This window comes from Ascaphus truei, chromosome 13, assembly GCF_040206685.1.
Source record: "Ascaphus truei isolate aAscTru1 chromosome 13, aAscTru1.hap1, whole genome shotgun sequence".
NCBI lineage: Eukaryota > Metazoa > Chordata > Amphibia > Anura > Ascaphidae > Ascaphus > Ascaphus truei.
Genome location: NC_134495.1, coordinates 1,746,977 through 1,764,359, shown reverse-complemented (window position 1 = coordinate 1,764,359; position 17,383 = coordinate 1,746,977). Strand labels below are relative to the sequence as shown.

Genomic DNA, 17,383 nt, shown 5'->3' with positions numbered 1-17,383 from the left:
AGCAAATCAAGTCTTAAAATCTGCCCATTTAAACACATTGTCGCGACCCTTCTGACCACGCGACCCTTCTGACCACGCGACCCTTCTGACCACGCGACTCACTCTCTGTTGGTTTGACTTGTTCCCCTTTTTCTCTTATTGTTCACTCTTCGCACGCGACTCACATTAACGCGGGAGCCGAAGTTCTTCAGTTTAGAAAGAAGAAAGCGCTTTACCATGTATCCTTCTGTATATAGCCCACGTGACACATTATATGCTGCTCTCCGGTTACCTGCATTGTACTGTCTGATACGCGTGTGCTAACACTCATCCCAGTTATGTAAATGTGATAATAGAGGTCATTGTAACTTATTGAAGCCAACCAACAAATAAATATAAAAAATGGAATGCCCCCCCACCCCCATCAGCGTCGCGCTTTATTAAAACCTCTTCCGTTTCCATGTGACAGGTCGCCGCGGTCATGTCGCCGCGGTCTCCCAGGGAGGTCAGGACACTCTGATGTTGCAGCTCCCCCTGGCACTCATAGGGTTAAACCCCGGGAATATTCCTATAGTTCTGAGATGCTGCTCCCACTGCCCCAGACTGAGCTTCTCTGCTCTCCCTGTGCGTGTTCCTGTGAGCAGTGTATAGAGAGCCGGAACCACTCTCACACACTCACACACATACTCACACTCTCACACACACACACGCTCACTCACATACTCACACACACGCTCACACGCTCACACACACATACTCACACTCACACACACACGCTCACACGCTCACACACACATACTCAAACACATACACTCACATACTCACACACACGCTCACACACACACTCACACTCACACACACACGCTCACTCACATACTCACACACACGCTCACACGCTCACACACACATACTCACACTCTCACACACACACGCTCACACGCTCACTCACACACATACGCTCACATGCTCACACACACTCACATACTCACACTCACACACATACTCACATTCACATACTCAGACACACACACATACACACACACACACATACACAGTCTCTCACACACACGCTCACTCACATACACACACATGCTCACTCTCACATACTCACACACTAACACTCTCACACACACACACATACACGCTTACACTCACACTCTCACATACTCACACTCTCACACTCTCACACTCTCACACTCTCACACACACATACACAGTCTCTCTCACACACACTCAGTCTGTGCCTGGGAAAATTGCCAGGTTCAAAGTTTTAAAGTCTGCTTTGTGTTGTCTGCACCCGCCCCCGGGGCTGCCTGGGCTAGGTTTGCCGTCCCAGCCTGAGCAGACATCACCTCTCCTGTGACAGGGAGAGACACAGCACCCTCCTCCCCAGCACTGGGCACTGGGACTGGGTGTGAGGTCCCTGCACAGAGCAGCAGGTACCCGGCATGCAGAAGATCATGCGGCTATTTGTGCCCATCACTACGTTTCTTGTTATCCTCTGCTCCTTCACCTGTGATGTCTCAGGTAAGTGTGCGTGAGCAGCCTCAGCTATTAGTGCATTAGTGAATTAGTGCAGCAATTAGCATTACAATACTGTGTATCTGTAATATCTATGGAGCTATTCAGGCTTAATTCATTGTGTGTGTGTATGTGTGTGTGTATGTGTGTGTGTGTGTGTGTGTGTGTGTGTGTGTGTGTGTGTGTATGTGTATGTGTGTATGTATGTGTGTGTGTATGTGTGTATGTGTGTGCGTGTGTGCGTGTGTGCGTGTGTGCGTGTGTGCGTGTGTGCGTGTGTGCGTGTGTGCGTGTGTGCGTGTGTGCGTGTGTGCGTGTGTGCGTGTGTATGTATACCGGTATATATATATATATTACATAGAAAAAAGCAGTTGGCACACAAACTCAGGCAGAGTACAGATGCTCAAGTCATATGTATATTGAAGAAATAATTACCAGAGGGTCATGCAGGGCCCTGAGGAAGGCCCCGTTACGGTGACCGAAACGCTGGTTGCGGTGCCCTCTGTAATCAATACAGTTTTTTGCTGGTATTTGACCCATCAGTGTGCTGTCTCTTCTTTAATATATATATATGAAATATAATTATTATTGTTATTAAAGGCTGCATCTTTGTGGTTAAAGTGACAGTGCAAGGCAGTCTGGACATGTACCATAATTGTATCATCTTGTATCCTTCCTACTTTGCCCATCATGTGTCAGTGAGCTGTTATATGGAGGAGTTACACTGGACAGGATGTTACATTTCCACATTCTCTCTGCCTCACAACCACTGTCCCGCTCAGGAAGGAGAACTTCCCTCTGCTCATTTGTTATCCCTCCTCCCCTTTTTCCCTTTTAAGATAGGCAGGAAACAGGGGGTCCCGGAGCGGAAACACGCTAGGACCCCTGCTTCCAAAGATACACAGCTGGAAACGTGCCACACGTATGGTGTCCTCCAGGGGAAACAAAATGGCGGAGAAAATCTCCTGCTTTACGCAGGCCAATAGGAAGCAGCAGCATCATCTGTCACGGCTTCCTATTGGCCGGCGTGACGCGGGGATTTTAACATGCGGAATTACAGACTGCACCTTTCCCAGGAAAGTATCTCCATACCCAGGGATCACCGAAATCGCTGAAATGAGCGCGGTTCAGGGATCTCCATCTTGTCATGTGCCCAATGTCAGAGCGTCTAAAGTGTCTGCTCACCATGTTTACAAACTAACTTCAAAACATGATTTACTGTTATTTATCGGCGTCGGCGGTTCCCGACCTTTAATACGCGGCGCACCCCCTGCTAGAAAATGTTTTTGCGCGAGACTCCAATTAATACATCCTTTAGCCCAATCATAGGCCGTATAGTGTCCTGAGCTTGTGCGGGAACACAGGCTTAATAAGACCCCAAACTGCCCCTTGGTGTGTGCAGACAGGTGGTATCGCTGTCACTCACTGAGGGAGCTTCCAAAGTCACGTCCCACAATGCCTTGCAGCTGTGGATGCAAAGCATTGTGGGGAGCGACTTTGGAAGCTCCCGCTGTCACTTACAGCGATACCCCTCACACGCTAAGGGGCAGTTTGGGGCCTTACTGAGTGCGCAGTCCCCATACAGGCTCAGGTACCCGCTATAATGCCTGGCATCCGCCATTACGTATATATATTTTGGGGGGAACACCTTTGAGACACGTCTCGGACCCCTATGGCAGGGGCGCACAAACTTTTTTTGCTGCGCCCCCCCCCTGCTCTCCTGCATTCTGCGCCCCGCCCCCCCCCCCCTCCTTACCTCGCGCGGCATCAAATGATGCTGTGGGGTCATGTGGCGTCACGTCACATAACCCCGCCCCGTCATTTGATGCCACATTGCCTTGGACACGCCGGCAGAGTCAAGGTAAGTTTTAGAGTTGCAAAGGCCTCACGCGATCCCCCGGGATTTAATTTAAATGCCTCGGGGAAGAGCGCGGGGCCTTTGCAACTGCCCGCGCCCCCCCTGAAAAATCCAGCGCCCCCGCTGGGGGGTTCGCCCCCCACTTTGCGCACCGCTGCCCTGTAGGGGGTTGCAACCCTGCGTTGGGAATCTCTGCCTTAAATATGTTAGTGACGTCAGTACAACCGGGTCCTAGGAAACACAGAACATTTAAAAGGTATTAGAGAGGCTGTAACACGTCCACTATTCCAGCCCAGGGCAGATAGAGCGGCTCTGACCCATGTAACACGTCCACTATTCCAGCCCCGGGGCAGATAGAGCGGCTCTGACCCATGTAACACGTCCACTATTCCAGCCCCAGGGCAGATAGAGCGGCTCTGACCCATGTAACACGTCCACTATTCCAGCCCAGGGCAGATAGAGCGGCTCTGACCCATGTAACACCTCCACTATTCCAGCCCAGGGGCAGATAGAGCGGCTCTGACCCATGTAACATGTCCACTATTCCAGCCCAGGGCAGATAGTGCGGCTCTGACCCATGTAACACGTCCACTATTCCAGCCCCGGGCAGATAGAGCGGCTCTGACCCATGTAACACGTCCACTATTCCAGCCCCGGGGCAGATAGAGCGGCTCTGACCCATGTAACACGTCCACTATTCCAGCCCCAGGGCAGATAGAGCGGCTCTGACCCATGTAACACGTCCACTATTCCAGCCCAGGGCAGATAGAGCGGCTCTGACCCATGTAACATGTCCACTATTCCAGCCCAGGGCAGATAGTGCGGCTCTGACCCATGTAACACGTCCACTATTCCAGCCCAGGGCAGATAGAGCGGCTCTGACCCATGTAACACGTCCACTATTCCAGCCCCGGGGCAGATAGAGCGGCTCTGACCCATGTAACACGTCCACTATTCCAGCCCAGGGCAGATAGAGCGGCTCTGACCCATGTAACACCTCCACTATTCCAGCCCAGGGCAGATAGGGCGGCTCTGACCCATGTAACACGTCCACTATTCCAGCCCCGGGGCAGATAGAGCGGCTCTGACCCATGTAACACGTCCACTATTCCAGCCCAGGGCAGATAGAGCGGCTCTGACCCATGTAACACGTCCACTATTCCAGCCCCAGGGCAGATAGAGCGGCTCTGACCCATGTAACACGTCCACTATTCCAGCCCCAGGGCAGATAGAGCGGCTCTGACCCATGTAACACGTCCACTATTCCAGCCCCAGGGCAGATAGAGCGGCTCTGACCCATGTAACACGTCCACTATTCCAGCCCCGGGGCAGATAGACCGGCTCTGACCCATGTAACACCTCCACTATTCCAGCCCAGGGCAGATAGAGCGGCTCTGACCCATGTAATACGTCCACTATTCCAGCCCCGGGGCAGATAGAGCGGCTCTGACCCATGTAACACGTCCACTATTCCAGCCCGGGGCAGATAGAGCGGCTCTGACCCATGTAACACGTCCACTATTCCAGCCCAGGGCAGATAGAGCGGCTCTGACCCATGTAACAATTCCACTATTCCAGCCACGGGGCAGATAGAGCGGCTCTGACCCATGTAACACGTCCACTATTCCAGCCCCAGGGCAGATAGAGCGGCTCTGACCCATGTAACACGTCCACGATTCCAGCCCAGGGCAGATAGAGCGGCTCTGACCCATGTAACACGTCCACTATTCCAGCCCCGGGGCAGATAGTGCGGCTCTGACCCATGTAACAATTCCACTATTCCAGCCACGGGGCAGATAGAGCGGCTCTGACCCATGTAACACGTCCACTATTCCAGCCCAGGGCAGATAGAGCGGCTCTGACCCATGTAACACATCCACTATTCCAGCCCAGGGCAGATAGAGCGGCTCTGACCCATGTAACACGTCCACTATTCCAGCCCCAGGGCAGATAGAGCGGCTCTGACCCATGTAACACGTCCACTATTCCAGCCCCGGGCAGATAGAGCGGCTCTGACCCATGTAACACCTCCACTATTCCAGCCCCAGGGCAGATAGAGCGGCTCTGACCCATGTAACACGTCCACTATTCCAGCCCCGGGGCAGATAGAGCGGCTCTGACCCATGTAACACGTCCACTATTCCAGCCCCGGGGCAGATAGAGCGGCTCTGACCCATGTAACACCTCCACTATTCCAGCCCAGGGCAGATAGAGCGGCTCTGACCCATGTAACACGTCCACTATTCCAGCCCCGGGGCAGATAGTGCAGCTCTGACCCATGTAACACGTCCACTATTCCAGCCCCAGGGCAGATAGAGCGGCTCTGACCCATGTAACACGTCCACTATTCCAGCCCCGGGCAGATAGAGCGGCTCTGACCCATGTAACACGTCCACTATTCCAGCCCCAGGGCAGATAATGCGGCTCTGACCCATGTAACACGTCCACTATTCCAGCCCCGGGGCAGATAGAGCGGCTCTGACCCATGTAACACGTCCACTATTCCAGCCCCGGGGCAGATAGTGCGGCTCTGACCCATGTAACACCTCCACTATTCCAGCCCCAGGGCAGATAGAACGGCTCTGACCCATGTAACACCTCCACTATTCCAGCCCCAGGGCAGATAGAGCGGCTCTGACCCATGTAACACGTCCACTATTCCAGCCCCAGGGCAGATAGTGCGGCTCTGACCCATGTAACACGTCCACTATTCCAGCCCCGGGGCAGATAGAGCGGCTCTGACCCATGTAACACGTCCACTATTCCAGCCCCGGGGCAGATAGAGCGGCTCTGACCCATGTAACACGTCCACTATTCCAGCCCAGGGCAGATAGAGCGGCTCTGACCCATGTAACACCTCCACTATTCCAGCCCAGGGCAGATAGAGCGGCTCTGACCCATGTAACACGTCCACTATTCCAGCCCCGGGGCAGATAGTGCAGCTCTGACCCATGTAACACGTCCACTATTCCAGCCCCAGGGCAGATAGAGCGGCTCTGACCCATGTAACACGTCCACTATTCCAGCCCCGGGCAGATAGAGCGGCTCTGACCCATGTAACACGTCCACTATTCCAGCCCCAGGGCAGATAATGCGGCTCTGACCCATGTAACACGTCCACTATTCCAGCCCCGGGGCAGATAGAGCGGCTCTGACCCATGTAACACGTCCACTATTCCAGCCCCGGGGCAGATAGTGCGGCTCTGACCCATGTAACACGTCCACTATTCCAGCCCCGGGGCAGATAGAGCGGCTCTGACCCATGTAACACGTCCACTATTCCAGCCCCGGGGCAGATAGAGCGGCTCTGACCCATGTAACACGTCCACTATTCCAGCCCCGGGGCAGATAGAGCGGCTCTGACCCATGTAACACGTCCACTATTCCAGCCCAGGGCAGATAGAGCGTCTCTGACCCATGTAACACGTCCACTATTCCAGCCCCAGGGCAGATAGTGCGGCTCTGACCCATGTAACACGTCCACTATTCCAGCCCCAGGGCAGATAGAGCGGCTCTGACCCATGTAACACCTCCACTATTCCAGCCCCGGGGCAGATAGAGCGGCTCTGACCCATGTAACACGTCCACTATTCCAGCCCAGGGCAGATAGAGCGGCTCTGACCCATGTAACACGTCCACTATTCCAGCCCCAGGGCAGATAGAGCGGCTCTGACCCATGTAACACGTCCACTATTCCAGCCCCAGGGCAGATAGTGCGGCTCTGACCCATGTAACACGTCCACTATTCCAGCCCCAGGGCAGATAGAGCGGCTCTGACCCATGTAACACGTCCACTATTCCAGCCCCAGGGCAGATAGAGCGGCTCTGACCCATGTAACACGTCCACTATTCCAGCCCCAGGGCAGATAGTGCGGCTCTGACCCATGTAACACGTCCACTATTCCAGCCCAGGGCAGATAGAGCGGCTCTGACCCATGTAACACCTCCACTATTCCAGCCCAGGGCAGATAGAGCGGCTCTGACCCATGTAACACGTCCACTATTCCAGCCCCAGGGCAGATAGAACGGCTCTGACCCATGTAACACGTCCACTATTCCAGCCCAGGGCAGATAGAGCGGCTCTGACCCATGTAACACGTCCACTATTCTAGCCCCAGGGCAGATAGAGCGGCTCTGACCCATGTAACACGTCCACTATTCCAGCCCCGGGGCAGATAGAGCGGCTCTGACCCATGTAACACGTCCACTATTCCAGCCCCGGGGCAGATAATGCGGCTCTGACCCATGTAACACCTCCACTATTCCAGCCCCGGGGCAGATAGAGCGGCTCTGACCCATGTAACACGTCCACTATTCCAGCCCCGGGGCAGATAGTGCGGCTCTGCCCCATGTAACACGTCCACTATTCCAGCCCAGGGCAGATAATGCGGCTCTGACCCATGTAACACCTCCACTATTCCAGCCCAGGGCAGATAGAGCGGCTCTGACCCATGTAACACGTCCACTATTCCAGCCCCAGGGCAGATAGGGCGGCTCTGACCCATGTAACACGTCCACTATTCCAGCCCCAGGGCAGATAGAGCGGCTCTGACCCATGTAACACGTCCACTATTCCAGCCCAGGGCAGATAGAGCGTCTCTGCCCCATGTAACACGTCCACTATTCCAGCCCCTGGGCAGATAGAGCGGCTCTGACCCATGTAACACGTCCACTATTCCAGCCCCGGGGCAGATAGTGCGGCTCTGACCCATGTAACACGTCCACTATTCCAGCCCCAGGGCAGATAGTGCGGCTCTGACCCATGTAACACCTCCACTATTCCAGCCCCGGGGCAGATAGAGCGGCTCTGACCCATGTAACACGTCCACTATTCCAGCCCCAGGGCAGATAGAGCGGCTCTGACCCATGTAACACGTCCACTATTCCAGCCCCTGGGCAGATAGAGCGGCTCTGACCCATGTAACACGTCCACTATTCCAGCCCCGGGGCAGATAGAGCGGCTCTGACCCATGTAACACCTCCACTATTCCAGCCCCGGGGCAGATAGAGCGGCTCTGACCCATGTAACACGTCCACTATTCCAGCCCCAGGGCAGATAATGCGGCTCTGACCCATGTAACACGTCCACTATTCCAGCCCAGGGCAGATAGAGCGGCTCTGACCCATGTAACACCTCCACTATTCCAGCCCAGGGCAGATAGAGCAGCTCTGACCCATGTAACACGTCCACTATTCCAGCCCCAGGGCAGATAGAGCGGCTCTGACCCATGTAACACGTCCACTATTCCAGCCCCGGGGCAGATAGAGCGGCTCTGACCCATGTAACACGTCCACTATTCCAGCCCCGGGGCAGATAGAGCGGCTCTGACCCATGTAACACCTCCACTATTCCAGCCCGGGGCAGATAGTGCGGCTCTGACCCATGTAACACCTCCACTATTCCAGCCCCGGGGCAGATAGAGCGGCTCTGACCCATGTAACACGTCCACTATTCCAGCCCCAGGGCAGATAGTGCGGCTCTGACCCATGTAACACCTCCACTATTCCAGCCCCGGGGCAGATAGAGCGGCTCTGACCCATGTAACACGTCCACTATTCCAGCCCCTGGGCAGATAGAGCGGCTCTGACCCATGTAACACGTCCACTATTCCAGCCCCGGGGCAGATAGAGCGGCTCTGACCCATGTAACACGTCCACTATTCCAGCCCCAGGGCAGATAGTGCGGCTCTGACCCATGTAACACCTCCACTATTCCAGCCCCGGGGCAGATAGAGCGGCTCTGACCCATGTAACACGTCCACTATTCCAGCCCAGGGCAGATAGAGCGGCTCTGACCCATGTAACACGTCCACTATTCCAGCCCCAGGGCAGATAATGCGGCTCTGACCCATGTAACACGTCCACTATTCCAGCCCCAGGGCAGATAGTGCGGCTCTGACCCATGTAACACGTCCACTATTCCAGCCCCGGGGCAGATAGAGCGGCTCTGACCCATGTAACACCTCCACTATTCCAGCCCCAGGGCAGATAGTGCGGCTCTGACCCATGTAACACGTCCACTATTCCAGCCCAGGGCAGATAGAGCGGCTCTGACCCATGTAACACGTCCACTATTCCAGCCCCGGGGCAGATAGAGCGGCTCTGACCCATGTAACACGTCCACTATTCCAGCCCCAGGGCAGATAGAGCGGCTCTGACCCATGTAACACGTCCACTATTCCAGCCCAGGGCAGATAGAGCGGCTCTGACCCATGTAACACGTCCACTATTCCAGCCCCGGGGCAGATAGTGCGGCTCTGACCCATGTAACACGTCCACTATTCCAGCCCCAGGGCAGATAGTGCGGCTCTGACCCATGTAACACCTCCACTATTCCAGCCCCGGGGCAGATAGAGCGGCTCTGACCCATGTAACACGTCCACTATTCCAGCCCCAGGGCAGATAGAGCGGCTCTGACCCATGTAACACGTCCACTATTCCAGCCCCTGGGCAGATAGAGCGGCTCTGACCCATGTAACACGTCCACTATTCCAGCCCCGGGGCAGATAGAGCGGCTCTGACCCATGTAACACCTCCACTATTCCAGCCCCGGGGCAGATAGAGCGGCTCTGACCCATGTAACACGTCCACTATTCCAGCCCCAGGGCAGATAATGCGGCTCTGACCCATGTAACACGTCCACTATTCCAGCCCAGGGCAGATAGAGCGGCTCTGACCCATGTAACACCTCCACTATTCCAGCCCAGGGCAGATAGAGCAGCTCTGACCCATGTAACACGTCCACTATTCCAGCCCCAGGGCAGATAGAGCGGCTCTGACCCATGTAACACGTCCACTATTCCAGCCCCGGGGCAGATAGAGCGGCTCTGACCCATGTAACACGTCCACTATTCCAGCCCCGGGGCAGATAGAGCGGCTCTGACCCATGTAACACCTCCACTATTCCAGCCCGGGGCAGATAGTGCGGCTCTGACCCATGTAACACCTCCACTATTCCAGCCCCGGGGCAGATAGAGCGGCTCTGACCCATGTAACACGTCCACTATTCCAGCCCCAGGGCAGATAGTGCGGCTCTGACCCATGTAACACCTCCACTATTCCAGCCCCGGGGCAGATAGAGCGGCTCTGACCCATGTAACACGTCCACTATTCCAGCCCCTGGGCAGATAGAGCGGCTCTGACCCATGTAACACGTCCACTATTCCAGCCCCGGGGCAGATAGAGCGGCTCTGACCCATGTAACACGTCCACTATTCCAGCCCCAGGGCAGATAGTGCGGCTCTGACCCATGTAACACCTCCACTATTCCAGCCCCGGGGCAGATAGAGCGGCTCTGACCCATGTAACACGTCCACTATTCCAGCCCAGGGCAGATAGAGCGGCTCTGACCCATGTAACACGTCCACTATTCCAGCCCCAGGGCAGATAGTGCGGCTCTGACCCATGTAACACGTCCACTATTCCAGCCCCGGGGCAGATAGAGCGGCTCTGACCCATGTAACACCTCCACTATTCCAGCCCCAGGGCAGATAGTGCGGCTCTGACCCATGTAACACGTCCACTATTCCAGCCCAGGGCAGATAGAGCGGCTCTGACCCATGTAACACGTCCACTATTCCAGCCCAGGGCAGATAGAGCGGCTCTGACCCATGTAACACGTCCACTATTCCAGCCCCAGGGCAGATAGTGCGGCTCTGACCCATGTAACACGTCCACTATTCCAGCCCCGGGGCAGATAGAGCGGCTCTGACCCATGTAACACCTCCACTATTCCAGCCCCAGGGCAGATAGTGCGGCTCTGACCCATGTAACACGTCCACTATTCCAGCCCAGGGCAGATAGAGCGGCTCTGACCCATGTAACACGTCCACTATTCCAGCCCCGGGGCAGATAGAGCGGCTCTGACCCATGTAACACGTCCACTATTCCAGCCCCGGGCAGATAGAGCGGCTCTGACCCATGTAACACGTCCACTATTCCAGCCCCAGGGCAGATAGAGCGGCTCTGACCCATGTAACACGTCCACTATTCCAGCCCAGGGCAGATAGAGCGGCTCTGACCCATGTAACACGTCCACTATTCCAGCCCCGGGGCAGATAGAGCGGCTCTGACCCATGTAACACGTCCACTATTCCAGCCCAGGGCAGATAGTGCGGCTCTGACCCATGTAACACGTCCACTATTCCAGCCCAGGGCAGATAGAGCGGCTCTGACCCATGTAACACGTCCACTATTCCAGCCCCGGGGCAGATAGAGCGGCTCTGACCCATGTAACACGTCCACTATTCCAGCCCAGGGCAGATAGAGCGGCTCTGACCCATGTAACACGTCCACTATTCCAGCCCAGGGCAGATAGTGCGGCTCTGACCCATGTAACACCTCCACTATTCCAGCCCAGGGCAGATAGGGTGGCTCTGACCCATGTAACACGTCCACTATTCCAGCCCCGGGGCAGATAGAGCGGCTCTGACCCATGTAACACGTCCACTATTCCAGCCCCGGGGCAGATAGAGCGGCTCTGACCCATGTAACACCTCCACTATTCCAGCCCCAGGGCAGATAGTGCGGCTCTGACCCATGTAACACGTCCACTATTCTAGCCCCGGGGCAGATAGAGCGGCTCTGACCCATGTAACACGTCCACTATTCCAGCCCCGGGGCAGATAGAGCGGCTCTGACCCATGTAACACGTCCACTATTCCAGCCCAGGGCAGATAGAACGGCTCTGACCCATGTAACACGTCCACTATTCCAGCCCAGGGCAGATAGAGCGGCTCTGACCCATGTAACACGTCCACTATTCCAGCCCCAGGGCAGATAGAGCGGCTCTGACCCATGTAACACGTCCACTATTCCAGCCCCAGGGCAGATAGAGCGGCTCTGACCCATGTAACACCTCCACTATTCCAGCCCCGGGGCAGATAGTGCGGCTCTGACCCATGTAACACCTCCACTATTCCAGCCCCGGGCAGATAGAGCGGCTCTGACCCATGTAACACGTCCACTATTCCAGCCCCAGGGCAGATAGGGCGGCTCTGACCCATGTAACACGTCCACTATTCCAGCCCCAGGGCAGATAGAGCGGCTCTGACCCATGTAACACGTCCACTATTCCAGCCCAGGGCAGATAGAGCGGCTCTGACCCATGTAACACGTCCACTATTCCAGCCCCGGGGCAGATAGAGCGGCTCTGACCCATGTAACACGTCCACTATTCCAGCCCCAGGGCAGATAGGGCGGCTCTGACCCATGTAACACGTCCACTATTCCAGCCCCAGGGCAGATAGAGCGGCTCTGACCCATGTAACACGTCCACTATTCCAGCCCCGGGGCAGATAATGCGGCTCTGACCCATGTAACACGTCCACTATTCCAGCCCAGGGCAGATAGAGCGGCTCTGACCCATGTAACACCTCCACTATTCCAGCCCCGGGGCAGATAATGCGGCTCTGACCCATGTAACACGTCCACTATTCCAGCCCCAGGGCAGATAGAGCGGCTCTGACCCATGTAACACGTCTACTATTCCAGCCCCAGGGCAGATAGGGCGGCTCTGACCCATGTAACACGTCTACTATTCCAGCCCCAGGGCAGATAGGGCGGCTCTGACCCATGTAACACGTCCACTATTCCAGCCCCAGGGCAGATAATGCGGCTCTGACCCATGTAACACCTCCACTATTCCAGCCCAGGGCAGATAGAGCGGCTCTGACCCATGTAACACGTCTACTATTCCAGCCCCAGGGCAGATAGGGCGGCTCTGACCCATGTAACACGTCCACTATTCCAGCCCCAGGGCAGATAGAGCGGCTCTGACCCATGTAACACGTCCACTATTCCAGCCCCAGGGCAGATAGGGCGGCTCTGACCCATGTAACACGTCCACTATTCCAGCCCCAGGGCAGATAGAGCGGCTCTGACCCATGTAACACGTCCACTATTCCAGCCCCAGGGCAGATAGAGCGTCTCTGACCCATGTAACACGTCCACTATTCCAGCCCCAGGGCAGATAATGCGGCTCTGACCCATGTAACACCTCCACTATTCCAGCCCAGGGCAGATAGAGCGGCTCTGACCCATGTAACACGTCCACTATTCCAGCCCAGGGCAGATAGTGCGGCTCTGACCCATGTAACACCTCCACTATTCCAGCCCAGGGCAGATAGAGCGGCTCTTACCCATGTAACACGTCCACTATTCCAGCCCCAGGGCAGATAGTGCGGCTCTGACCCATGTAACACGTCCACTATTCCAGCCCAGGGCAGATAGTGCGGCTCTGACCCATGTAACACGTCCACTATTCCAGCCCCGGGGCAGATAGAGCGGCTCTGACCCATGTAACACGTCCACTATTCCAGCCCAGGGCAGATTGAGCGGCTCTGACCCATGTAACACGTCCACTATTCCAGCCCCAGGGCAGATAGTGCGGCTCTGACCCATGTAACACGTCCACTATTCCAGCCCCGGGGCATATAGAGCGGCTCTGACCCATGTAACACGTCCACTATTCCAGCCCCGGGGCATATAGAGCGGCTCTGACCCATGTAACACGTCCACTATTCCAGCCCCGGGGCATATAGAGCGGCTCTGACCCATGTAACACGTCCACTATTCCAGCCCAGGGCAGATAGAGCGGCTCTGACCCATGTAACACGTCCACTATTCCAGCCCCAGGGCAGATAGTGCGGCTCTGACCCATGTAACACGTCCACTATTCCAGCCCCGGGGCATATAGAGCGGCTCTGACCCATGTAACACGTCCACTATTCCAGCCCGGGGCAGATAGTGCGGCTCTGACCCATGTAACACCTCCACTATTCCAGCCCCGGGGCAGATAGAGCGGCTCTGACCCATGTAACACGTCCACTATTCCAGCCCCAGGGCAGATAGTGCGGCTCTAACCCATGTAACACGTCCACTATTCCAGCCCCAGGGCAGATAGAGCGGCTCTGACCCATGTAACACGTCCACTATTCCAGCCCCAGGGCAGATAGTGCGGCTCTGACCCATGTAACACGTCCACTATTCCAGCCCCTGGGCAGATAGAGCGGCTCTGACCCATGTAACACGTCCACTATTCCAGCCCCGGGGCAGATAGAGCGGCTCTGACCCATGTAACACGTCCACTATTCCAGCCCCGGGGCAGATAGAGCGGCTCTGACCCATGTAACACGTCCACTATTCCAGCCCAGGGCAGATAGTGCGGCTCTGACCCATGTAACACCTCCACTATTCCAGCCCCGGGGCAGATAGAGCGGCTCTGACCCATGTAACACGTCCACTATTCCAGCCCAGGGCAGATAGAGCGGCTCTGACCCATGTAACACGTCCACTATTCCAGCCCAGGGCAGATAGTGCGGCTCTGACCCATGTAACACGTCCACTATTCTAGCCCCGGGGCAGATAGTGCGGCTCTGACCCATGTAACACGTCCACTATTCCAGCCCCAGGGCAGATAGAGCGGCTCTGACCCATGTAACACGTCCACTATTCCAGCCCCGGGGCAGATAGAGCGGCTCTGACCCATGTAACACGTCCACTATTCCAGCCCAGGGCAGATAGAGCGGCTCTGACCCATGTAACACGTCCACTATTCCAGCCCCGGGGCAGATAGAGCGGCTCTGACCCATGTAACACCTCCACTATTCCAGCCCGGGGCAGATAGTGCGGCTCTGACCCATGTAACACCTCCACTATTCCAGCCCCGGGGCAGATAGAGCGGCTCTGACCCATGTAACACGTCCACTATTCCAGCCCCAGGGCAGATAGAGCGGCTCTGACCCATGTAACACGTCCACTATTCCAGCCCCAGGGCAGATAGAGCGGCTCTGACCCATGTAACACGTCCACTATTCCAGCCCAGGGCAGATAGAGCGGCTCTGACCCATGTAACACGTCCACTATTCCAGCCCAGGGCAGATAGAGCGGCTCTGACCCATGTAACACCTCCACTATTCCAGCCCCGGGCAGATAGAGCGGCTCTGACCCATGTAACACGTCCACTATTCCAGCCCCAGGGCAGATAGGGCGGCTCTGACCCATGTAACACGTCCACTATTCCAGCCCCAGGGCAGATAGAGCGGCTCTGACCCATGTAACACGTCCACTATTCCAGCCCAGGGCAGATAGAGCGTCTCTGACCCATGTAACACGTCCACTATTCCAGCCCCGGGGCAGATAGAGCGGCTCTGACCCATGTAACACGTCCACTATTCCAGCCCCAGGGCAGATAGGGCGGCTCTGACCCATGTAACACGTCCACTATTCCAGCCCCAGGGCAGATAGAGCGGCTCTGACCCATGTAACACGTCCACTATTCCAGCCCCGGGGCAGATAGAGCGGCTCTGACCCATGTAACACGTCCACTATTCCAGCCCAGGGCAGATAGAGCGGCTCTGACCCATGTAACACGTCCACTATTCCAGCCCCAGGGCAGATAGAGCGGCTCTGACCCATGTAACACGTCCACTATTCCAGCCCCGGGGCAGATAGAGCGGCTCTGACCCATGTAACACGTCCACTATTCCAGCCACGGGGCAGATAGTGCGGCTCTGACCCATGTAACACGTCCACTATTCCAGCCCAGGGCAGATAATGCGGCTCTGACCCATGTAACACCTCCACTATTCCAGCCCCGGGGCAGATAGAGCGGCTCTGACTCATGTAACACGTCCACTATTCCAGCCCCGGGGCAGATAGAGCGGCTCTGACCCATGTAACACGTCCACTATTCCAGCCCAGGGCAGATAGAGCGGCTCTGACCCATGTAACACCTCCACTATTCCAGCCCCGGGGCAGATAGAGCGGCTCTGACCCATGTAACACGTCCACTATTCCAGCCCAGGGCAGATAGTGCGGCTCTGACCCATGTAACACGTCCACTATTCCAGCCCCGGGGCAGATAGTGCGGCTCTGACCCATGTAACACGTCCACTATTCCAGCCCAGGGCAGATAGAGCGGCTCTGACCCATGTAACACGTCCACTATTCCAGCCCCAGGGCAGATAGAGCGGCTCTGACCCATGTAACACGTCCACTATTCCAGCCCAGGGCAGAGAGAGCGGCTCTGACCCATGTAACACGTCCACTATTCCAGCCCCGGGGCAGATAGACCGGCTCTGACCCATGTAACACGTCCACTATTCCAGCCCCGGGGCAGATAGAGCGGCTCTGACCCATGTAACACCTCCACTATTCCAGCCCAGGGCAGATAGAGCGGCTCTGACCCATGTAACACGTCCACTATTCCAGCCCAGGGCAGATAGAGCGGCTCTGACCCATGTAACACGTCCACTATTCCAGCCCCAGGGCAGATAGAGCGGCTCTGACCCATGTAACACCTCCACTATTCCAGCCCCGGGGCAGATAATGCGGCTCTGACCCATGTAACACGTCCACTATTCCAGCCCAGGGCAGAGAGAGCGGCTCTGACCCATGTAACACGTCCACTATTCCAGCCCAGGGCAGAGAGAGCGGCTCTGACCCATGTAACACGTCCACTATTCCAGCCCCAGGGCAGATAGTGCGGCTCTGACCCATGTAACACCTCTACTATTCCAGCCCCAGGGCAGATAGGGCGGCTCTGACCCATGTAACACGTCCACTATTCCAGCCCCAGGGCAGATAGAGCGGCTCTGACCCATGTAACACGTCCACTATTCCAGCCCAGGGCAGATAGTGCGGCTCTGACCCATGTAACACCTCTACTATTCCAGCCCCAGGGCAGATAGGGCGGCTCTGACCCATGTAACACGTCCACTATTCCAGCCCAGGGCAGAGAGAGCGGCTCTGACCCATGTAACACCTCCACTATTCCAGCCCCGGGGCAGATAGTGCGGCTCTGACCCATGTAACACCTCTACTATTCCAGCCCCAGGGCAGATAGGGCGGCTCTGACCCATGTAACACGTCCACTATTCCAGCCCCAGGGCAGATAGAGCGGCTCTGACCCATGTAACACGTCCACTATTCCAGCCCAGGGCAGATAGTGCGGCTCTGACCCATGTAACACGTCCACTATTCCAGCCCCAGGGCAGATAGAGCGGCTCTGACCCATGTAACACG

General features: G+C 56.3%; 1 protein-coding gene across 2 annotated transcripts in view; it reads left to right on the top strand.

Moving 5' to 3' along the window:
* The first annotated feature begins 1,296 nt into the window (after positions 1–1,296).
* SUSD2 (sushi domain containing 2) overlaps positions 1,297–17,383 on the top strand; it is a 170,826-nt gene continuing 154,739 nt past the window's right edge. For both annotated transcript variants that reach the window (XM_075568065.1, XM_075568066.1), the window contains exon 1: positions 1,297–1,506. In XM_075568065.1, coding sequence (XP_075424180.1) covers positions 1,428–1,506 — 79 coding nt within the window. In that variant the 5' untranslated portion in view covers positions 1,297–1,427. The remainder of the gene's footprint in view (positions 1,507–17,383) is intronic.